This window comes from Vicugna pacos, chromosome 2, assembly GCF_048564905.1.
Source record: "Vicugna pacos chromosome 2, VicPac4, whole genome shotgun sequence".
NCBI classification, from domain to species: Eukaryota; Metazoa; Chordata; class Mammalia; order Artiodactyla; family Camelidae; genus Vicugna; species Vicugna pacos.
In genome coordinates this window covers 72006825-72030912 of record NC_132988.1, presented here as the reverse complement: position 1 = coordinate 72030912, position 24088 = coordinate 72006825, and the positions used below count along the sequence as shown (strand labels likewise).

General features: G+C 34.2%; 1 protein-coding gene across 6 annotated transcripts in view; it reads left to right on the top strand.

Annotated features, from left to right (window-relative positions):
• Positions 1-22687, top strand: part of G3BP2 (G3BP stress granule assembly factor 2) — a 70760-nt gene extending 48073 nt beyond the window's left edge. For 3 of the 6 annotated variants that reach the window (XM_015251163.3, XM_031689187.2, XM_006198248.4), the window contains 11 exons: positions 7814-7932; positions 8982-9063; positions 9819-9992; positions 10477-10567; positions 11274-11376; positions 11877-12057; positions 13040-13138; positions 17219-17321; positions 18633-18761; positions 19320-19438; positions 19775-22687. In XM_015251163.3, coding sequence (XP_015106649.1) covers positions 7838-7932; positions 8982-9063; positions 9819-9992; positions 10477-10567; positions 11274-11376; positions 11877-12057; positions 13040-13138; positions 17219-17321; positions 18633-18761; positions 19320-19438; positions 19775-20047 — 1449 coding nt within the window. In that variant the 5' untranslated portion in view covers positions 7814-7837 and the 3' untranslated portion in view covers positions 20048-22687. The remainder of the gene's footprint in view (positions 1-7813; positions 7933-8981; positions 9064-9818; positions 9993-10476; positions 10568-11273; positions 11377-11876; positions 12058-13039; positions 13139-17218; positions 17322-18632; positions 18762-19319; positions 19439-19774) is intronic. The other 3 variants (XM_072941629.1, XM_072941624.1, XM_006198249.4) reach the window with 1 other exon arrangement.
• The last annotated feature ends 1401 nt before the right edge of the window (positions 22688-24088 follow it).

Below are 24088 nucleotides of genomic sequence, written 5' to 3'. Positions count from 1 at the left end.
TTGAAGAAACCTAATTACCTCCCCCTCATTTAAAAAAAAAAGCCAAATAATTGGTTAATAAATCGCATATTTTGAACTGTTGCATCTTTAAAATATTTGTTTGTTTGTTTGTGGTAGAGGGGGTAATTAGGTCTACTTACTTATATTTTGGAGAAGGTACTGGGGATTGAACACAGGACCTCATGCTTGCTAAGCATGCACTTTACTACTTGAGCTATACCCTCTCCCTTTGAACTGTTGAGTATTGTCAATTTCAAGGTACCTTACAAATGCTTGATATGTGGTAGATGGATGTAATGAAGCATAATTGTATTGCTGAATTTTAAAAATTGAGGAATAATTTACAATTGATAAAAACCAGTGTTTTCGTTTGTATGACTTTGGGCAGACATACAGTCATGAAACCATCACTACAATCAAAATATATTTCCATTACCCCAGAAATGTGCTCATGTTCCTTTACAGTATTTCTCTTATGCTTCCAGCCCTATAGTTTTGTATTTTATAGACTGACATATCTATAGAATCATCTAGCATTAACTTTAGATAATACTTCGGAAACTCATTCAAGTTATTGCATGTATCGATTAAGTGCTTTTTATTGCTGACTAGTATTTGAATATTTGGATTTACCACAGTTTGTTTATTCACCTGGCTAATAGTCATTTTGTTGTTTTCAGATTTTGAGTGTTTATTAATAAAGCTGCTGGAAACAACATACAGGTCTTTGTGGGCATATATGCGTTATTTCTTTTGGGTAAATATGTAGGTTTGGGATTGCTGGGTAATATGGGGCACATATGTTTAATTTTATGAGAAACTTCTATATTGTTTTCCAAATGACTGTACCATTTTTTTGTTCCTACCAACTTTTCCCATCCTTGCAAGCACTTAGTATTTTCAGATTTTAATGTTGGCCGTTATTAAAGGTGTAAGTGGTATGTCATCGTGGTTTTAATTTGCAGGTTTCTAATGATTAGTGATGTTGAATATCTTTTCATCTTTATTTGCCACCTGTGTATCTTCGTGTGGAGTATGTATTCAAATCTTTTGCCCATTTGAAAATTATATTTCTTGTTTTATTCTTAAGTTAGAAGAGGTCTATCTTCTGATACAAGCCCTTTATTAAATATGTAGTATACAAATATTTTTTGACTGGCTTGTCTTTTCATTTTCTTAATGATGACTTTAAATAAGCAGAAATTTTAATTTTACTAAGTCTAATTTGTCAGGTTTTTTTAATTGTTCTTATTGTGCTTACCTAAAATCTTTACTTACCTAACTTTACAAAGGTTTTTTTCTTGTGTTTTTTCCTCAAAGCCTAGAGTTTGGTTTTATGTCTTAGGCCTGTGGTCCTTTGTGTGTGTGTGTGTGTGGTCCATTTTAAGGTAATTTTTGTATATGGTGCAAAGTATGAGTGAAACTTCCTATTTTAAATAAGAACCTGTTGGCATTCCCCCATAGCAGCTTTTTTTCACCAAGTTTTAATGAGATATAATTGACATATAGCACGGTGTAAGTTTGTATACAGCATAATGATTTGATTTACATCATGAAATGATTATCACAGTTAAGTTTTTGAAAGTCCAGCATCTCATATAGATACAAAATTGAAGAAATAGAAAAAAATTTGTGATGAGAGCTCTTAGGATTTACACAAGTCTTCATATATAACATCATACAGCCAGTGTTTATAATATTTATCATGTTGTGTAGTATATCCCTCATAGTAGCTTTTGTTATTCATTAACTATTGAAACATCTTTGTATTTTGGTAGGTTGCTTCTCTTAAGTGGTCTTCAGTATCACAGATTTGTTCAAGGTTTTTTAATCCTATTATGTGCAAAGTAATGGATGATGCAGAGAGTGTCTCTTGAGCATCTCCTGGAAGCATAACACTACCAGGCTGTGCTCAGCATTAATGTAAAGGAGTCTTTCAAATAGGAGAGGGATGTGCCTTTGCACATGCACATGTACTACTAGGACTAAGTGCATTAATAAAAGAGATAAAGAAGATATATGCAATACTAAGAGGAAGAAATGATTAATCCTGCCTGAGGGACCTAGCTAAAGAAAGCTAGGTAAAATTGGAATAAGTCTTTGTGTAGGTTTTTGGAAAGAGCATGGGGGAGCATTTGGTGGTGTTGAGAGAGACAGTCATCTCCTACAAATTCTTTTCCCTTTCAGCTCTGGCTTGGAATATTCACTTCTTCATTTTCTGCATGTCAGATTTCTGCTCCTGTTCCAGTTCAAGCAGTACATTCTTTGTAGTAGGGCTGTATAGCATTTATCACATTAGATAATTGTGTTTAGGAATTCTGTCTCCCACTGACTGAACTTTGATTTCTTTGGAGCAGCAGATCAAGTCTATCATGTTCACCATTGTCTTCCCTTGAATAGCTTCTGGCACTTATAGAGTAGATATCCAATGAATGTTGAATGAATTTGTGTTGTCCCCCTATTTACCTAGTCTGTGTTGAGTGAAGTAAGACAGCAGCCTAGAGAATGAAAATTGCAGGTTCAGGGAATGATAATGATGGTAAATGGTATAATATTCTTAAGAGCATATAGTTTGTTTATAGAGAGGTGAGAAGTACAGTGGAAGAAAAATTTGAAATGTTGGTTAGGGTCTTGTATGTGAGACAGGATTTCTATGGAAGGCTTTAAACTTCAGACTGAATGCAGGTGTTTGGATTTGACTATATACAGTGTATAGCTACACATGCTGCAGAAGTTTGGAAGACTTGAGGAAGAACTGAAAGGGTCTGAATTCAGTTGGAACAGAAGGGCTGGGACAAATTCCAAGAGATTTTTTTGTCCACATATCACAGTTTGTAGCTTAAAGAGGGAAAGTCACTTAGGACTGAGCTTTCAAGTAAAGAAGTTAGTAGGTAGCACCATGTAAAGAAAGAAGGAAACTGCTTTTTCTGTATGGGAGAGGGTACATATATTGGATTACCTACGAGGTCATGTATGGGTATTCAGCAAGTGGTTAAAAATGTAAAATTTGAGTTTATGGCAGAGACTACATATAAATTTAGGTAGGTAGGAGAGCTAAAGCCATTTGTCTGAATTGCCATGTTAGAAGACAACCTCGAGGACTTCTGCATTTTGATGAGAAGGAAAGTTGCCTCATGGTAGAAATCTAGAAGGATTAAGAGAAGGTGATCAACAGTAGTAATGCAGACAGATAGAAGACTGAGGTCACTGGATTTTTGAGAAGAATTGTAAATTTCTAGAGAATGATATCCAAGGGAGAGCTCAGATAATAGTGTTTGAAAAGGGAGTAGAGAATGGAAAGACAGAGACAGATGCACGATTAGTAATTTAGGTCAGAATATGACTGATAAAGTGCCATGATAAAGGCCCAGATTACTTTGAGAATTCAAGAAGAAGGCAGTTCTACTCAGGAATCAGGAAAGATTTTCAGGGCAACAGTATTTTAGCTGGACCCAAATAAATGCATGGGGTTTCAGTCATAGATAGGAAGGGATGGAATGAGTACTGAGTAGGAGTCAAAGATTCTGGTTCTTGTTAATAGACTTCTAGAATCCCAGCATTGGAGTAACTTAATCTAACTTCATTGATCATACGATTATTTTACTACATTTCAGCTAAATTATTCAGTCTCTGGAGTAAATACCTGCAGTGAGTGGCAGGTATCATGAAGTAGCTCTACTCTGGTTCTTCTTACAGCATATTGAAACGATATACCTTCCTGTAATTTCCATTCACTGTTCAACCAGCATTTAACTCTTGCCAATTAGCACAGGACTGTCTCCTCATTTTAGACATTACATCCATATTAATGTAGCCTGAGATTATTTGCTTTGGAGGCAACACCATTATACTAGTGATTGATTCACTGAACTTTTAACTAAAAAGCAAACAAAAAACCTTAGGTACTTAACTAAAAGCTGAAGTTTTAGTCAAGGAGGGAAAAGAGGGCGATATACTTTGATAACAGTTTTTAAAAAAATATTTCAAAATTGAGGAAATTTGGGCATGGTATAGGATATGAAATCCACTGTAACTTTCTTTTCTACCCTATTTGTGTGTATGGTGTTACTTTCTTCCTCTCCTCCACTCTTCTCTAAATGGATATTAAGAAATTAAGAAATGATGGTGACGAGTGATAATAGAGCAGTTTCCCATGAGAACTGGAATAGATCTGCTTCAGAAATGAGTCTGGGCAAGTGGAAACATTTTAAGATACAGAAATGAGTAAAAGTTAATGAAGATACACAGGGATTGTGGGCAGAGTTAGTGAATGATCTCTGAAGTAGTTAGGACTCTAAACAGGGAAGCCAGATATGATCATGTTGGTGTCTGGATGAATAAATAGGATTGATATTTTTAAATTACAGGTAAAGAATACATTTTACATCTTGGTATGATAGCAGTCTCCATATATTCAAGTGTTTTGAGGAAAAGTGGGGTTTAATCTTGGGATTTCACTTTCTCTGAAAATACGTTAGATGATAATTGCTCTTTGAAGGAGCTAGAGGTTAACAGCCTTCTGTAGATTATTTTTGTATTTAAGTATCCTTTAATCTTGGCTATCTTTGTTGAACTGTGTAGTCTTGGAGGCTTGACCAGAGATCACTTCTCAATTTATAAATTAAGTCAGGACCCAAAAAGGTCATGATTTTTTCATGGCCTTAGGTAGTTAAAACCTTTGTCTCACTTCTATGTTCAGAGGTTTGTTTTGTTTTGATATTTATTTATTTATTTACACACACACACACACACACACACACACACACACACACACACACACACACACACACACACACACACATATATAATTTTTTTAAGAAATAGAAGGACCCTAATCCCAGAAATTGCTTACCTATGACTTGGGTTCTTTGCTGTGAATAAATTTCCCTGCTCCAGGGGAGAAAAGGGGAAGATGGCAGTTGTTTGGGCAGAACATACAAATTAACCTCTCATTAAAAAATAGGTAAGTCAGTGAGGTTGCTTTTTAAAAAATTTTCCCCCTCTGTACCTTTACTTTCTGGTTGATATGGTTGGTTTCCATCAATCAATTATACTTTAGCCCTCTAAGTTGAGACACTTTAAATCATTTACGTTAAACAAGTAACTGGTCTGTAAGTTATATTTAAGTCAGTATAATTAATTGAAACACCATCCTTTGAGTAACATCTTTATTTCATTTTATCATTCCCTGTGGGAGCCTTCGTGGAACTTTGTAGCATCTTCGGCTGTTTGTTTAGACTTTTACCAGGTTAGCATTGCCTTAACTCATTGACTATTTGAAGTTCACTTTTTTAAGTTACCTCTTTTGAATAAATAACAATTTATTGAATAATAATCAGGTAAAGATTACCTCTATTGCCTATTGCCCTGTCTCTCTGATCTAAATTGATAATATGGCCATAATACTTTAGTGACTGTATAGGTGGTAGACAATGTGAAGCATCCCTTGAACTTCATTACAGTAACTCTAGTGTATTTTGACCTTTCTTTGCTGTTGATGTGTGTAATTGGTACCTTTTTTTTTTTTTTACTTCAGTTATATGTAAGTGACAAAAATGGTCTGTGAGTATGTACTTTATAAATGTGATGGGAGATTGGGGTAAATGACAGCCTCACTATAGAAAATCTGGAAGTAGGAAGAAGAAAGAAGAAAAAACGAGACTCCCCAAACTCAGAAACAATCTCTAATAGTATTTCTGTCATTTGACAAAACTATTTTGTACATAATTATTTTATTCAGAGGGTAAGTTAGTATCTTCCAACATCTTAACATCAGGTGTTACACAGTATTACTGTGTAATTTCCACTTCTTTTACTTTATTAAATTTACTAGATGAGTCTACTGCTCTTCAACCTTCTTCATCATTCAGAATTAAAACACTGTTTGGTGGCTTTGTTACTTTAAATGTAGCAAATGAGAGTCCTTTTATGTATTAGGATTTATTAATCCCTACTTTTGGAAGTTTTTGGGTTTTGGGGGAACTAATGGCATTTGGAATGACAGTATCTGATTCTGTTCTGTGAATTAAGTTTTTTTTTTTTAAATGAGCTGGTTTAATTGTAGGTGGTACTGAATTCAAGGTAGAACAAAGACTGAAGAGCAGGCTGGTAGGATTCTGGGCTGGGTTTACTCCAATCTCACAGCTAAGGTAGAAGTGAGTGAGAACTGGCTAAGTGAGAACTGAAGAGATGAGCCACCATATGAAAAATTTTTTTCTTTTTTGCAAAATTTATTCTTAAATGTGCCACAGGCTCCAAGACAACACTCCATTCTACCTATAGGTGGCAACAGATGTTAAGGCAGAGAATCCAGATGTTTAAACGGCAATGGAAGTAAGGATCACCATCACCTGAGGCATAAGAACGACTTGCTTTTTGCCAGATTTCTTAATTACACCTATGGCCAGAGGACCCTTCCCCGTGGCCTTCACTTTTAGCTCCTCCAGCTACTTCTCTTTCTATTTATGCTTGAAAGCCTTGCCTGCTTCTTGGGTTGCTTCAAGGGCCTCTCACCACTGGCCCTTCTCCAGACCCTGCCACTGGAAGCAGTCAGTTAACTATTTTGAAAGTGAGTGAAGCATTACATAAAAATTTAAACAGATTTTAAAAAAAGACTTGAGAGTTTCAGGACAGTCACAAAAGGAGAAACAAGGAACCTAGTAGAGTATTATGTAAAAGTTGAATTGGAGTCACTAAAATGTACAGTCTTAGCTATAGGCTCCATTATGGCTGGTATCTGATTTTTTAATTAAAAACAGCATCACCTTTGTAATGATTATGGTGGGCTATCTTTGGCTGTGAAACTTTTTGTTTAAAGGAAACCTGTGTTCAAATTTATTTGTTAATGGGAATTTAAATTACATCCTGATTTGCCCAATAGATACACACACACGTATGTATATTTAAACATGTAACATTCAAAGTTTCTCTTTTTCCTGCCTTTTTCTCCAATTCCTAATGTTTTAATTTTTACTGTTTTGGGGGGCCTATAAACACATAAATCATTTACTTTAAATAATGAAAGGCTGTGTTTCTATTTTTATTTTGTACTTGTTTTTCTTGACCTTACCTTTGAGATTTCAGCTTAGAGGTACTTTATTATAGCACCTAACCCATTCTGTTCCCTGTTTGCTTTTTTATATTCCATGACAAGAGTATAAACTCCTGAGGGCTAGAGTCTTACCTTGTTCACTGAGATACCGCATTTACTATAAACAGTGCCTGATGAGTAGTTAGACAAATAATTGAAAGAAAATTTGGAAAGACATACACCGAATGTAAAGAACCATTATCTGAAGTACTGAGGTTATTGCTGGTTTTTAATGGTAAGCATTATCATTTCGGAAACAGTGAAATGAATGCCTAGGAGAGAATACAAAGAAGACAAAAGTCAGTACTGTCCATGATGGATGTAATTTCAAAGTCCTGACTTATGCCCTCTCTAGTTTTCAAAAATGAACCATTGGAATCCAAGAATGTAGTAGTTAATGGTCCCCCAAGGAAAAAGATACTGTGAGTGAAAAGATTTTTACATAGTTTGATGCGGTCCTGAACTCCCTTGGGAATGAGAAAGAGAACTCTGCTACTTCCCCCTGTATTGAGGGTTAGGGGGATTAAGAAATAGAGACACAGGGGAGATGGCGAATGTTGGAGATTACAGAGGTTGTTGGGAATTCATTATTTTGCCGTTGTAATTAGTTCTTGATAAATGGTATTTTCTTTATTTTCATTTCAATGGCTATGAAAATTTACTTCATGGAATTTAATAAAGATGACTTTTAATAGTTATCATTTCTTGTGTTTGCTCCCTTAGCATTTGACATTGTTCAGCAAAGAAATGGTTATGGAGAAGCCCAGTCCGCTGCTTGTAGGGCGGGAGTTTGTGAGGCAATATTATACTTTGCTGAATAAAGCTCCAGAATATTTACACAGGTAAATTTTAATTGGATTATTTAGTATTTTTATTTAGTTTTATTTTCTTGAATATGACTACGTATATTTTGTCTTTGCTGTTTCTTCATGTCCTGACAGTCTTTGCAAACCACATCCAATATTTTAGCAATCTGGGTTAAAAACAGACTCTGGAGCCAGTCTAGGTTCATGTATTAGCTGCCCCATTTAATAGGTGTGTAACCTTTGGGGAGTTAATTTAACCACTTCTGAACTTCAGTATGCTCTTTCAGGTAATACCATTTATTCCTGAGGTCGTTGGGGGCAGTTAAATGAATCAATATATGCAATTCACTGAGAACATTGCTTGGCATAGAGGAAGTCATATGTTTTATTACAATAAGATCTGGGTTCTTTTTATGAAAAACTTAACTTTCATAACCTTAATTTAGGAATATATTAATTCTAATTGCTTTAGGTAATACCAGAGAAACACTAAGTTATCATGTACTTAAGAGCAGTATAAAAATATTAATGAGAAATTAGATGCTGAAACACTATAGATGTTTTCTACTTGATCTCTGAATTATTTTAATTAATTTAAATGTAAACTTTTAATCTAAGACTTTGGAATTAGTAATCATTTGAAACTCTTGAGTAGAATGTTGCACAGTATCTGATACCCAAACAAACCTAGATAACTTGAGTTTTTGTATCTAAAAGGAAATAGGTCAATTACTACAGCATCAGTAATTAGAATCTATTTTGAATTATCTCATTATTCCACTTAACAAAATACAGATGTGGTAGGAATTAGATGAGACTAGCTAACAATTATATATTTAGTGTGCCAGACACACTAAGACTTCCATGTCATTACACACTTAATCCTCACAACAACCCTATGGAGAAGTTGCTGTTGTTCTGCTTTATAAACAAAGAAACTGAACTTAAAGACCATAAGTCTCAAGATTACACAAGTAATGAGTGACTGAGCCAGACCTGGGAACTAGGTCTGTTTGACACCAGAACTCTACTGCCTCAGACTTCTCTTCACAACTGAATGTTAATCATTATCAATGGATTTACAGGTTTTATGGCAGGAATTCTTCCTATGTTCATGGTGGAGTAGATGCTAGTGGAAAGCCCCAGGAGGCTGTTTATGGCCAAAATGTGAGTATCAATTTCATATACATTTTAGATTATTTTATTAAGTTAAGATAAGTGATTTGAGAAAGAGCCTTCTTGTGCCCGTGGATTTCTTCTTGAATGTGATCAATTAACTGTACTAGAATTTATGTTGCAGTTGTTGAATGTGCTTTGAGTTCTTACAAACATCCATTTTTTACAAAACAGTATTACACTGGGGTGATACAAAGGAGAAGATGGGACATTTTTATATTCTTGATGTATTTTATACATGAAATAGTTGACAGTGTATTAAGTTTACACAAATGTAGGCTAAACGTTGTGTTACAGGAATGCATAGAAGCGTATCTTCTTTATGACTTTGTAGAGGATGTGGGACTTATACAGGCTTTGGCCTTAACCAAATAAGAGGAAGTTGAAAGTAGAAGAAACGGCCTCAGCAGACACACAGTAAAGTAAAATTAGGTGACTTCAAGGAGTAGTCAACACAGCTTATGTGAATGACTAAATACTTAATACAGAACAGTGGCAGAAAGCTGTATAATAGGAGACAGCCATCATGATTTCTTATAAAGAGAGGTGACATGTTGAAACTAGTGGTTTTAGGAACATTGGTCTGGCAGTAATGCACAACATGGTACAATGGGTTCAGATGAGGCAGAGATATTAAGTAGGTAGTATTCTAATATTGTGAGGAAATCAGTGAAAGTCTGTAGTGTTGTACAGGTAATGCATGTAACAAATTTGTATTTCCTCCCCACATTCTTTTCCCAATAAAGGATATACACCACAAAGTATTGTCTCTGAACTTCAGTGAATGTCATACTAAAATTCGTCATGTGGATGCTCATGCAACCTTAAGTGATGGAGTAGTTGTCCAGGTCATGGGTTTGCTATCCAACAGTGGACAGCCAGAGAGGAAGTTTATGCAAACATTTGTTCTGGCTCCTGAAGTAAGTTTTCATTTCAGTTAATTTTCATTTATGTGATTTTATTTTGCTGCTGCTAATTGCTTCAGGTGTCCAAATAGTTTCTTTTTACAGGTATAAATATGCATGTAGCCATTTTTGAGAAATCTATATTGGATCTGTTGATTAAGTGAGACCCTGATACAAATGTGTAAATAGATGATTAAGATTACAGAAACAATATAAAAAGCATATATTTAATAGGTAACATACTAAACAATGGAAAAATTCCATTTGTTAGTTGATCCTGGTTCTCTTCTATTGAGTAACCATTTCTTGAGTTTTGATATTCTTTGAATGATCTTCTGTAGTTTATATTATCATATAGCATGGTCAAATTTTGGAAGTTGAGTCTACATTATTTTTGTACTATTAAAATAGAAATTGTGTGTGCCATGTAATTTGTTCTTTTAATGTAATGCTACATTTATTGATATTTATGGAATATTTGGATGTTGTTTTCCTATAGGGATCTGTTCCAAATAAGTTTTATGTTCACAATGACATGTTTCGTTATGAAGATGAAGTATTTGGTGATTCTGAACCAGAACTTGATGAAGGTGAGGTTACTTTCATATTAGAGGGCTTCTGTCTTTATTCATTAAGAACATGGCAAGGATGAAAGTTACAGAAATTTGCCTCTATTGTAACTGAATCAAACCTCCTTTCCCCCTTTTTGTTCCCGTTTTTTGTTATGAAAGAAATAGATGTTCATTAGATGAAATTATAAAAATTAGGCATAGAAAGTAAAAAAATTTCCCTCATCCTCTAACCAAGAGTTGGCCTATTACAGAATTTAGTTATGGCTTATACTGACCAGTACTTTTCTAAAAGTGGAAGTGTGCTGGCTCAGAGCTTGCTTTTTCTCACTTAATATATCTTTGTTGGCTATTGACTTTTATTTTCAGCTATACCATAATTGTTTAATTGATTTTTCCATTGATATACATCAATTTATTTCCTTTTCTTTATCATTATTGTTTCATTGAATAGACGTGACAAAGGAAACTGAGTTATGACTTTAATATCATTCATTTCATATCCTTTTCTTACTTATGGACCTTTTTTAAAAATAGAGTAATTCCAAACTTCATCTTGCTTGCTTTCCAGCTTTTTAAAAGAACAAAGGATGTTACAATTAAAAGCCTTTGTAAAAAATAAGTCAATTTTTTTTACTATAATATCACTTCCTTAAACATTAAAAATACATGTATCAAATTGTGTATTAAGCCTCTTAAAAAGATGTGATGTATTATTTATTGTCAGAATCAGAGGATGAAGTAGAAGAGGAACAAGAAGAAAGGCAACCATCTCCAGAACCTGTGCAAGAAAATGCTAACAGTGGTTACTATGAAGCTCACCCTGTGACGTAAGAATACTGATTGCAAGGCCAAATTTGGTTTCAACTATAATGTAGTAGCAAGGTGGTTTTTATTTCTAGAATTACTGTTGGAAGTAAATTTTTGATAAAGCTACCAAGCCAGCATTTGAGTATTCACTGTATATATGCAAGAAATTTGGGTAGCATTGTATTTAATCCAAAAACTGAATATGGTTTGGCCCCAAACTGATCACTTACTGATGCAGCACAATGCTTGAAACAACACAGAGAGTGAGCATTTTATTTTTTAAATAATGAGGTTTGTTTATAGGTAGTGCTAAAGTAAACATTTTGAGTAATCAAGTTTTTAAATGATTAAAGAAATGCTGCTAGAGTATTATTCCTTTCTGCCTTCTAGTTCTTAATGGACTTTTGCTTCAGAGCATTATTACTAGCATGCCCTTTAGATTAGAGAAATGCTGAGTTTTCTTTTATTCAAACTGATTATTTCACTCATACTGAAAAGTGAATAAAATATTTTATTGTAGTAATGGCATAGAGGAGCCTTTGGAAGAATCCTCTCATGAACCTGAACCTGAGCCAGAATCTGAAACAAAGACTGAAGAGCTGAAACCGCAAGTGGAGGAGAAGAACTTAGAAGAATTAGAGGAGAAGTCTACATCTCCTCCTCCTGCTGAACCTGTTTCTCTGCCACAGGAGCCACCAAAGGTTAGATCAAAGGAGCTTTTTAGACCTATAACATCACACTTTCATATATGGTGCCATTAATGAAGCATGACCTTTGTTCTGTTACAATACATTGTTTAACATAGTAAAGTATGCTTTTTTAAAAAAAAGGATATGAATGAAGCTATGGGTTTTTTTTTTTAATAATCCTGAGGAAATTTCATTGTATTTTTACCCCCTAAAAAGTACCCCTGAGTGAAATTTGTATGCAGTGTTAGTATCTTACATGAAATCATTTGGGTCCATGTATAAAGCTGAGTTCCTCTTCCACTCTGTACTGAGTCCTCGAGCATGGATGCAACAGGAATCATGCAATTTCCCAAATTAAAACAAGTTGGCCTATTATTAAAAGAAGAGATACATGTTTTTTCTGGTTTAAATGTGAACAATTTCCTTTCTACACTAATGAAACTATTAGAAAGATGAGTGACACCCATAGTGTATCATTCAAACCTATCTAAAACATCTTTTATCTTTCTGTAAAGTAGAAGGTTAAAGTATATTTGGGTAGTGAGAGGAGATTCCTTGTTCAATTTGTGAATGTCTGTTAAAGTTTCCAGCTAGTGTTCTCTTCTCTTCTGTCCTTCCCCTCTCCCCTTAACACCATCTCAGCACCCTGTCTTCCCCGAAAAGGGAAAAGAAATTGGTTCTGTTAGGTTCTTACTTTTTCTAGCATGTGTAGTTGTTAGTGGTTTTGTTTGCCACTTGCTCATCTACTTAGAGCATATAGGAACTTGCTTGTGGATTTTAGTTGTTCAGACAAAAGAGTCAAATAATCTTGCATAATGAGATTTTGAAAGCTGGCACATAGACTGGCATGTGTGTGTGTGCCTTTCTTTCAGGAGTCCTCCATAATAGAGCAATAGTTTAGAAATGAAAAGAAAATATTTATTTGGAAGTTGCCCTATAGGAATGTTGGTGGTTTTCCATGATTAGTAGTCTAGGTTTGTTGCATTTCCTGCAGGCTTTCTCCTGGGCTTCAGTGACCAGTAAAAACCTGCCTCCTAGTGGTACTGTTTCTTCCTCTGGAATTCCACCCCATGTTAAAGCACCAGTCTCACAGGTAACCAATCTGTGAACACATTGGATTGTATCCTTGTTACATTGCCAATTGCTTATCTTTTTTATATTTTAAAATGAGTCAATCAGAAATTATGGATTAAATATACAAAAAATGTATTAAATGTCAGTGCACCCACTTTAAATGCCAAATCTCCATTCATCATCTACATAGGTGGTATTTGGGGTTTGGGTATGTGAAATACAGATTAAGTTGGTTTTACTAATATCTATTGGCATTTAAAAGGCTTCTTAAAATAACCAAAAAAAGTTCCTTTTTGAAAGTTTAAAATTTTATTTAGCAAAAATATTTTAGGGAAGAAATTTGGAAAGGCACAAAATAGTATGGCATTATAAAGAATCGCTGTTTTTTAGAAATAGAGAACTTTAAAAAATACACTGCCTAAGCTCTCAGTCTGTAAGTGGTTCATACCATTTAATTGAAGCCTGTACCAACTTATGACTGTAGTGTTCACCTTAACTGATCATTCCAGTATTCTGCTTTTTGTCTGTTTGTCATCCTACCCATTTCAGAGCTTTTAAAAAATTGAAAATAAGACAACTGGCTACCTAATATGTTTATTAGGTAAAATTTAGAGTTAACTAAATTCTAAGGTTGATAGGCACAGTTGAAGGGTGTCCATTTCTTTTCCCTACACTTTGAGTCAAACTTCATTCCACCAGAAAATTTACATTTAAAATGGTTAGTGCACATAAAATTGTGTCTGTACACCTCTCTGTATGCTCTTCAACAGTGAAACTTTGAAATTTCAGAAGTAGCTGGTAACTATTAGTGTTTCTAGTATTGGTACACATAATTAGCTACATAATAGAATACACGAGCCTCATGATAAGTTTTTTTCAGCCAAATATTCAGGAACTATTGAGTAATCATCTCAGATCACAAACCAGAATTCTATCTTAATGAATAAAATTAATTTGCGAAGTACTGATTGTGCTTTTCAATGCATCTGAAGACCCAATAAGTGACTTCCAGATTTTATTTTGAAATGCTATAATTCTTACCAGATTTGCATTTGGAGTCCTTTGAATTGTTACTTGATTTCAGAGAGTTGTCTAAATTTATTTTAAACTTACTGCTAGTTAAAAGTTAGGGTAGCTAATGGCTTATTTTGCCTTTAGTAAGTGTCAGGCATTGTGCAAAGCACTTAAATATTTATTCTTATCTAATCCTCACAACCACCCTGTGAGAATGATTACTATTATTCCTGCTTTACAGATGAGTAAATTGAGGCCTAGAGTTCCTCACCTAAGGTCAGACAGCTATATAAATAAAGTAGTAGGGCTGTGCTTTCATTGCAGGTGGACACAATGCAAATCTGTAGGTTTCTTTAGCCTCTGGAGGGTAATGTAGCTACATCAGAGAAGAAGAATGCTGACTTCTGGCACATCTAAATTACATTAGATCCTAGCCTCTTAGCCAGGAAAAAAAATTTTTAAGTTTTTTTTAAATTGTAAGAGACTGGATTATATTTCCCACCCCACCCCCTTTTTAAACAAAAATGTTAAATATTTATAATTTAAATTTCTGATCTCTTTAAGCTATATTAGAGTGGATTCATGATTTTTCCACTTGATTTAATAAACCCTTTAATTTTATTTTGTTACTTTGGTGTAATATCCATTTCCTTAATACTTTTAGCATAGATTATTAATAAAAGGAGGATTAATCTAGTTCTAGGGCATTGGTAGGCATTAATTTAGAAGTAGGTAGGTTAATTTCTTGTAATTATATTTTGTCTGGAAATTGATTAGTTCATTTAAATAGCTTATGTTCTGTTGAAGTACATATTAGTTATGGTTTTACCTGCTGCTGTTGACTTGATTTGATGGTTTCATTTTTATTGCATATTCTCTTTGACCTTCATTTGTGAGATTTGTCATGTGAGCATACTTCCTGGTTGCATGGAATTAATTGTAAGGCCTTATAGTTGTGTGTGGTATATTAGCTATTTTACCTTGTTGGAATAAATAGTTTTCATGAAATTGAGCCTGAAGAATTAGTAAGTGCACAGCTCCCTTAGTTGGCATATATTAATCATTTATTGAAAGGAATATTGATAAATTTTTTTTGGTCTTATATGTTTTTCTTCTATTGGCTTTATCAAGTATCTCTTAAAAGTCAGGTTGTTAAATTAATGTATGGATTATTTGTAAGATGTTTATGTTCTTAATTTTAAATCCTTAGAAGATAATGAAGTCCTTTTTTGTTTTGCTGCTTGTAGTTATTTTCATTATCTGTTTTGAAAAGAGTTTGAATCAATCACCCAGAGTTCTTTCTTTTTCTTTGTATGAGTTTTTCTGAGATTTTTAAATTAAAAGGTATATATTTCCTATTTTTAGTAATTTCTTAAACATACTAGCTTCATCAAACTTTGTTAGAGCATATCTGTTCTTTAATTCTGTTTTACATTCATAATGAAGTAACTTCTGCTTTTAGGCCCTTAGTTGAAATTTCTAAATAATTGCCTTTTTCAGATCTGACATTTTCAATAAAGTTATTATGTAGTGTTAAATTTGAAATACAGATAGCTGTAACTTAGGGCTCCCGGTCAGGCATAGAACATTCACCTACATCTTTTGGGGTAGAGAACTAAAAATGTAATTTAACTTTAAATGAACCAGTAGTTAACTGAACATCTCTGTGTAACAGCACTGTGCTTGGTTCTTTATGTGGTGTAGAAATGAATTAAGATACGGTTCTTGTAAGAATAAATACGTATTAAAAAAAAGAATAAATATGTATAAATTTAAAACTTGGGAGAGTTAAACATTAGCTTTTTTTTTTTTAAGTAACAAAATTCTAGAACATGGGAAACAATTTTATTTTGAGGGAAATGGGAACTACATGAAGAAAACAGAATTGGGAAAATCTGTTAAGAACTGCTAGGATAGGAGATAATATACCTTTTGGTTACAGTGGGTGAAACCACTTATAATAAATTGTCAGTTTTTGAAAGAAACATAGCTCTTTGTAACAAAATTGGTCCTTACAAATTATAATATCCCAGTTATATAAATGATGAAAGAGTTTGAGCCACTGCCTGGACTGAGGTACTCAGAGATGATCAGCCATAAAGACAGGACTGAAATTACTAGCTTTCTGACTTGACACATTTTTCATATTCCTGCTGAGTGTTTTCAGCATGTATTTTGTCTCTTCCTTGGACCATAAGTATTTGGACAGTAGACAGCCTGAAGAGGTTGGGAATACAGAACATGCCAGTGTATTAAGGAAAAGGTAATAGCAGATGTGAATGTCATTTTCTTTTTAAAACAGTTACTTTAATTATATGTGTTTAATTTAGCAGTTAGCAGAAACTTTTGGAGGGTACCCTAAAATGTTCTGTTACTTCTGCCACCTCCAAGAAGCAGTTAAGAAACATTGTTGGGGTCAGTACTTAAATAAATGCACACTTCTCCCGTAAGGAAGAACAATAGGAAACTAAAGGACTTCATTGACTATTTGAGGTCTATATACATGTTCCTATCTTGTTTTTTATGTACATTTTAACTTAAAGGTAGTATTTTTAGGTGCCAGAGTATGCCAAATTGTATTTTGAACTGTCAAAACACTGATTTTTAAAATTATTTATGGGGTGAGGTTTAGAAGATAATCTGAGTACTATTAAATTTGAAAGGCAACAAACTAGATAATTAGAAAGTGTGTCATATATTTTTGTCTTTCTAAGATAAAGATGGCTTTTTATTTTGTATATGTATTTATATGGAGTGGCTCATCTTGCATTTTTGTGATTTTTGTAGCAATACCTTTTATGCTGTCTCTTTGTGGATATAACTTTATTGAAAAAATATGGTTGTAAAAGCAGCTTTTTGTGAGTTATAGCCTTGTGTGGAAAATAAAAGCTTACCCTACAGTCCTAGATTGGTACAGAATATCTTTGTAAAAATTTGTTTTCACATATATAGGATACTACATTAAAAATACTTTAAACTTAAAATTACCATTATGCCTGCTAGTGACTTGCTGGTGGTTGCTTTACTTGGTTTTTCTCTTATGGAATGTGTGTTTTCATAATGTGTTTTTTCCCTTATATTGTAGCCGAGGGTGGAAGCTAAACCAGAAGTTCAGTCTCAGCCACCTCGTGTGCGTGAACAGCGACCTCGAGAACGACCTGGTTTCCCTCCTAGAGGACCAAGACCAGGTGAGCTGGCCCCTCAGCCCTTAGCACCTAGCACTGGAAAAGCTGGAAAAGACTGAAACTGAAAAAAAATTTTTTTAACTATAATACATTTTATACACAAATCCTTTCAGTACCAGATTACTTAAAGGCTTAAGTAACCTGTCCTGCTGAATACAGCCAGGGACAAAACAACTTTTAGAGAATTAGCTGACATGCCATGGAGGCCTGTATTTTGAAGGTGTAATAGAATTTTGAGACAAATTTTATTTGGTTATTGTCGCTGGTTGTAAGAAGTCAAAACCTAGCTGCCAATAACCTAGTCTCTTACTTAGCACCCTTATCTCTTCACAGATAAACAATAAGCACACCCTGATTCTTCTTTTTTTGATTGTCTTAGGTATTAAGTTGCCATGATTTTTGACTTGTTTCCATTGTTAGCTAATATATGTAGAACCTCTGAATTCCGTTAAGTATGCTTAGATTGCTTTTGGGAGGAGGTGGGAGAATAGTTTACATCAAATTTAGAATATATAATTTTCCCACAAAAGTAAAATAAGTGATGTGTTGTTAAACTAGAAGCCATGGGAGCTGGGGTTTGTCCTAGCTTTGCCACTGACTGAGTTTATGATCTTGGGTGAGACCCTTAAATCATGAGATTCTCTTATGCTATTTGGTTACTACATAAATTTTTCCTATGTGATGTCTTTCTTTTATATGCCTCACTGTGTTCCTTGTAGTTTTTTGGGAGGATCAAATTCGATTATATATATATATGTTTATATATAAACATACACACACACACACATACAGACATGCACAACCCCTAATGTGTATAAAAGGCTATATAAATGAGATATTATTGCTATTAAATTTACTGATTTGCCTATGATGTCATACAGCCAAAGACCAAGTAATTTGTGAACTTCAAAATACTGCACAAATATTTAGTACAAATATATCTCACTATTTGAAATCTATTTGAAACCTATTTTTATGTATCTGAAATCTGGTTCCTGGGTGATGGCAAGAGTTTGGTTAAGGAGGAATACTTGTATGGCTAATATTTGATTCTCATATAATCAGACCAGCAGATCTAGAGAGGGACTGTAGCAATCTAGTCAATACGCTCACTTTCCACTTTTGTGTCATGTTGTTCTCTAACTAACCTACTAATAATAGGCACTTCCCCCTCTGTTCAGGGAACTCACTATCTTACTAAACTAAACTAAAACAGGAATATCAAGTGGTGTTTTTTTTTTTAACATTCATTGCTTTGAACTAGTTTTTATGTGACACTGTAAACTTTAATATCGTTTCTATTCCTTTTCTCAGGTAGAGGAGATATTGAACAGAATGAATCTGACAACCGTAGAATAATTCGCTATCCAGATAGTCATCAACTCTTTGTTGGTAACTTGCCACATGATATTGATGAAAATGAACTGAAAGAGTTCTTCATGAGTAAGTGGTTTATTTTGCTTTATTGTAAAATTAAGCAGAAGAAAAGAGCTTTTTTCCTAACATAATTAGGATTAAAAAAAATTTACCTCTGTATACTGTGTATATCTCCAGGTACTAATCACCTTTAATTGTTAAGAAGGGAGTAGAAGGTTATATCAGAGATTTCCCATTGACTGTACTTAGTGTTGACTTGCCTGGTTCTGTAGAGGTTAGAAGAAAGAGCTAGATGAACATCTTAAATTTGGAAATGAGATTCATTTGGCAAGTCAGAAATAGAAAATAACATTATCTCTTTAAAACTATGTAGGTAACTTTTCTTTTGAAAGCATTAACAAAAGATGAAGAAGGAAGAAGCAGAAGAGTAACAAGACAGTCTAGTTGGCCTCTAAGGTGAATGACCTATAAAAGTAAATGTACCTTAATTGTCACTGGGTATAGCAGCTTGTGACTTTTATTTTGAAATGGATAAGGAGATTAAGGTATTACATCCTGAACAATTAAAGTCACAAAATATTCTGTTAAAATATTTAACCCTTGGTGTAATGTATATTTTCACAGGTTTTGGAAACGTTGTGGAACTTCGCATCAATACCAAGGGTGTTGGGGGAAAGCTTCCAAATTTTGGTTTTGTGGTTTTTGATGACTCTGAACCAGTTCAGAGAATCTTAATTGCAAAAGTAAGTGACTTAAGGGGCATAATTCAAGACTCTTATTCCTATTGTATATGATGCTAATTTGGTGCATTTAAAAACTATAGAAAGCCTTTTTTTTTTAAACAGTAAAGCTAAAAATAGTTCACTATAAAATGGTATTTATGCAAAGAATAAAGATTTGTTAGTTTTAAAGTCTGAGGTATGGATTTTATTATTTACTCTGGTGAAGAAAGTTGGAATAGATATTAAGAATTTCATGAAAGTTTTTGTCTCTTAGGATTTTCTTATGTGTGGGAGGTAATACCACATTATTATTACTGTCTAACCTGCCCGTGTAAATTTTTTTCTTCCCTTTTAAAGCCAATTATGTTTCGAGGGGAAGTACGTTTAAATGTGGAAGAGAAAAAAACAAGAGCTGCCAGAGAGCGAGAAACCCGAGGTGGTGGCGATGATCGCAGGGATATCAGGCGCAACGATCGAGGTCCTGGTGGTCCCCGTGGAATAGTGGGCGGTGGAATGATGCGGGACCGGGATGGAAGAGGACCCCCTCCAAGAGGTGGCATGGCACAGAAACTTGGCTCTGGGAGAGGAACCGGGCAGATGGAAGGCCGCTTCACAGGACAGCGTCGCTGAGGCTCCATTGTTGGCAAAGTCTTGGCAGTGGTACATTATTCATCGTGTTTGCATTCTTGTTAATTTTTTTTGGCTTTGGAATGTGACACAGCCTTTTTGATCATTTCTTTGATGTGAAAAGCATCTTTGGGTTATCAGTTAAATTGAGGTGGACATTATTTCCCCAGTTTTACAACAGGATTTGCATTGTTAATTTATAAATCTAGACTTGGAGAATTAAGGACTGAGAAGTGACCATATCTTAAACTATCTACAACAAAGTGAACTTAAAAGGACATGCCCAACTGAATTCAGGTCCTTTGAGTCAAAAAAATCCTCTGCTGCACATTTTGTTTAAGTGTTACTGTTTCTGCCTATTAATGTTGGAAACACAAATAGTGCAATTTGTGCAATTGGAGAATCTTGCCTTTTTTCTTGACTCCCCCCCAAATACAAACCAACAGAAACTTATGTGTGCACTCATCAGAATGCACTAAATGGGTAGTCTGAACTCATTAACGCTGACATCTGCAACAGGAGGCAACAGGGGAAAAGAAATCTTTCATTTTTTTTCCCAGTAGAGTATAGTTTGTGAAATGATGAGGGCATTTTATCTGCTTGCTGTGTGTACACATAAACCTTAACAAGACTACAAGTATGTTCCAGAAGGAAATAATTTAGTTACGAACTAAATAACAAAAATCAGAACTTCAAATGCTATGGTCTTAAATATTAGACCAGATTTAGTAGCTCCATATCTAAGATTTTTCTACCTGCCCCTCTTCAGTACAGGGATGGCTGGCTGCTCAACACACTCCTCCTCCCTTTCCTCCTTTCTTTAAGCTGTGTACAGTGAAAATTGTCTTTACTGTATTTTTGTTCTCTGGTAATGTAATAAGCATGATGGTGCCTTCTATTAATACATCATTCCAGTCTTGCTGGTAATTTTGTACAGTATAGTGTATGAATTGCTGTGCTGCAAAGCCAAACAGCTGCAAAATGTTGAAAAATCATTGAAGTGTATAAAAATTGCAGTATCTTTAAAATCAGTAAAATTGACTAGCATATTATTTGCCTTGTTCTTCAGTTAACAACTTTGTGTTCTCCGTGGGAGGGAGTCTTGTGTGTTTGTGAAGGAGAGGGAAGGAGGAAGTCAGTTATTTGAATAAGTCTCTTGTTGACTTTTCTCATAGCCTGAATGTGAACCTTGAAGCGTATCATTTGAGAGGCGCTTGGAAAAGTCAATCAACTTGATGTACATTTTTAGTGACATTTAAAAAGCAGTCAGATTCCATAAATGGCAAGTAAACCTGAAGTGAGGATACTGCAATTTTCAGAGGAAAGAACAACAGCTCTTAAGTGTTTGCATTTTCTATTTGGGGGGCAGGGAACTGTCATTCATTTTGCACAATTCTTGAACTGATGTCAGCACCCGAGTGGCTCTGAATTTAAGTCTGGGACGACATCTTTTATTTTTACATGAATCTCTAAGCAATTCTGTGAGCAAAGTTTGTAGCTGCTGGATTATTGTCTGTCTTTATAACAAGTTCCAGTAAACCGCACGTATGACAAAGGATGTCCAGTTTTACGCTTGGAGCATTCGGTACATACCATTTCTGATGTTTCAGGCTAGGAGTGGGGTAAATAAGTGTGACCACTTAAAGCTGCTTGTTAGCATGGAAGACTTCTCCATTCTGTCTTAGTAACAACAGACAAAAAACGCACTTGACATAATAGCAAACTGGTTCTAAATTATGAAACCGTTCGCTATTTAATAAACTAGCAAATGATGCACATAATTTTGTTTTTCATGTACTGGGCAATGTAAGTAAAAGTAAATCTGTCCCTTTTTCCCCTGCTTGAATGAGGTCTTCCATGTTTGAGGAAAGTCTTGCACTATTGCATATATTTTGGGGACACAGATTTCTCAGTTTCCATTTTGTGGGGCTTAAGGATTTTTTTTTCCTGTTTGAAATACTTTCACAGTTTCTGATGTATAGTACTTGAAGTTCTTACCAGAAAATTACTTTTGAGTTTTGAAGCCTTTATTCAAACTGCTTTTAAATAAGTGGTTTATCTTCAGTGTTTTGTTTTGTTTTGTTTTTTATAGCATATTTTCCCTCCACTCTTTCATTTCTTTCATATATGTAAAATTTCCAATCCAACATATTGCCCTGCCACCCATGAAAACTGTTCTGGCACCAAAAGTAACGACAAATGTTAAGTGTAATAGAAAATTAAAGCAAAGAGCCATTCAGCTTCAGTCTTTACATACCATGAATAAAACATTAAAACATCACATGGAGAAGTTTACATGGTGATTGTTCACCTGCAGTACTGTGGACTTTAAACATTTTGTCCCCTTTTCAGTGAACCAGAGTAAAATACTCATCTACCATTACTGTTATTTGCTAATTTTTTTTTTTTTGGATGGTAATATTCTATTCTATCCTTATGACACTATTGCAACCAAATTGGCTTTACCATCTTGGCTTTAGTAGGTATAGAAGACAATGGATTACCATCTTTATTGCTGTAATGTGTTAAGCATTATATGCTAGTAGTATCTAGTTTAATTGTTTCAGGTGGAAAGTATTCTTTGAGTTTCCATTTTGAATGTGTTTGGACTAAACAAACAATAAACTACTGATGTCTGCAGCATTTATCTATGTCCCTAATTTAATCTATAGGTTTGTGTTCCAAAATATTTTCTCCCGATCACATTTCACACAGCCTAAGTAAAAATGAGGAATTATTCTAAAACCAACTGATTATTATTTGTGAAATTAGATGTGTAAAATAAAACAAGTAAGACCTGATTGTTGTTAGAGATTGATCCCAGTTCAGTTAGATAGCTGGCATACAAGGTAAAGGATGTTAGAACAGAAAAATAAGTGGTAAGGAAGGTGAGAAGGGTCTAAAGCAGACTACTGACTTTTTTTTTTTTTTTTAAATTTGGAGTTTTCCAAAGAATTGCTACCTCATCTCAGAAGGAAAGGAGAAAAGAAATGGGAAGATTGAGGTTATCTGAAGTTATGGACATGACCCAATTCAGCAATTGCAACAATCTTGCCAAGCTCTAAAAGAGTATTAAGAGAAAGAATCATTTAGTTATAAATATGAATATATACTTCAAATGAAAAATGAGGTCCTAAGGCATATGTACTTTCAGAACTTTAGACTTTTCCTTCATTAAAAAGGATAGTATAAATGAGTTTTCTGATACATTCATAACACTGTTCATGAAGATTCATTAACTCAATCTTCACAAATTTATATTTGAGAAAAGCCAGAATAACTATTGTTTAAATACTCTCATGGACGTAAGACTTAATTTTTACAAATGTATATTAAACTCACTTTCAATTTTAATTATAATTGTAATTTATCTAATTTTATGGCTGTGGAAAAACATTTTTCAGAGGGGTTAAAATGTATATGCCACACTGTATTGAAAAAAGAACCAAATTTCAAGGAGCAAAATATCATTTGGTCCAGGAAATCTATGTGGAACAAAGTATTTGAAAGTTTCGGCCACACAGGATGCTTCATTTTCATTGTGCTATATAATACAGTCTTTGTATTGAGTGAATAAAAATATAGTGGATAGATGTTCAAATTTTTTCCTTTAAATTAGGACAACTTGTTGATAATTTATATTTCAACTACAGGTGAAGACTTTCTTTCATCCTGTGTTCATAAGACTTTCTAATTACGATCAGTTTAATGGCAGTTACAAATTATTTCAAATTCTTGGATAAATGAATTATTTATCACATCCTGAGATTGCCCTTTGTGATAGATTTCAGTAGGTTCATGTAGAGAGTAGTTGTTTAAAACTAATTGCATCCTTAAGTCTGAGAATTTCTAAGTAATGACGTTTCTGGGTATTTTTGACAAAATCTTCCAGTCTATTTATGTAGAGTGTGTGTGTGTGTGTGTGTGTGTGTGTGTGTGTGTGTATACACACCTTATGCTTCAGAATTACAGGAAATGAAGTCTATTTTTAACATTACTAAATACTGGGCAAAATAAATGGCACGTTTAGAGTGAAACATTCAC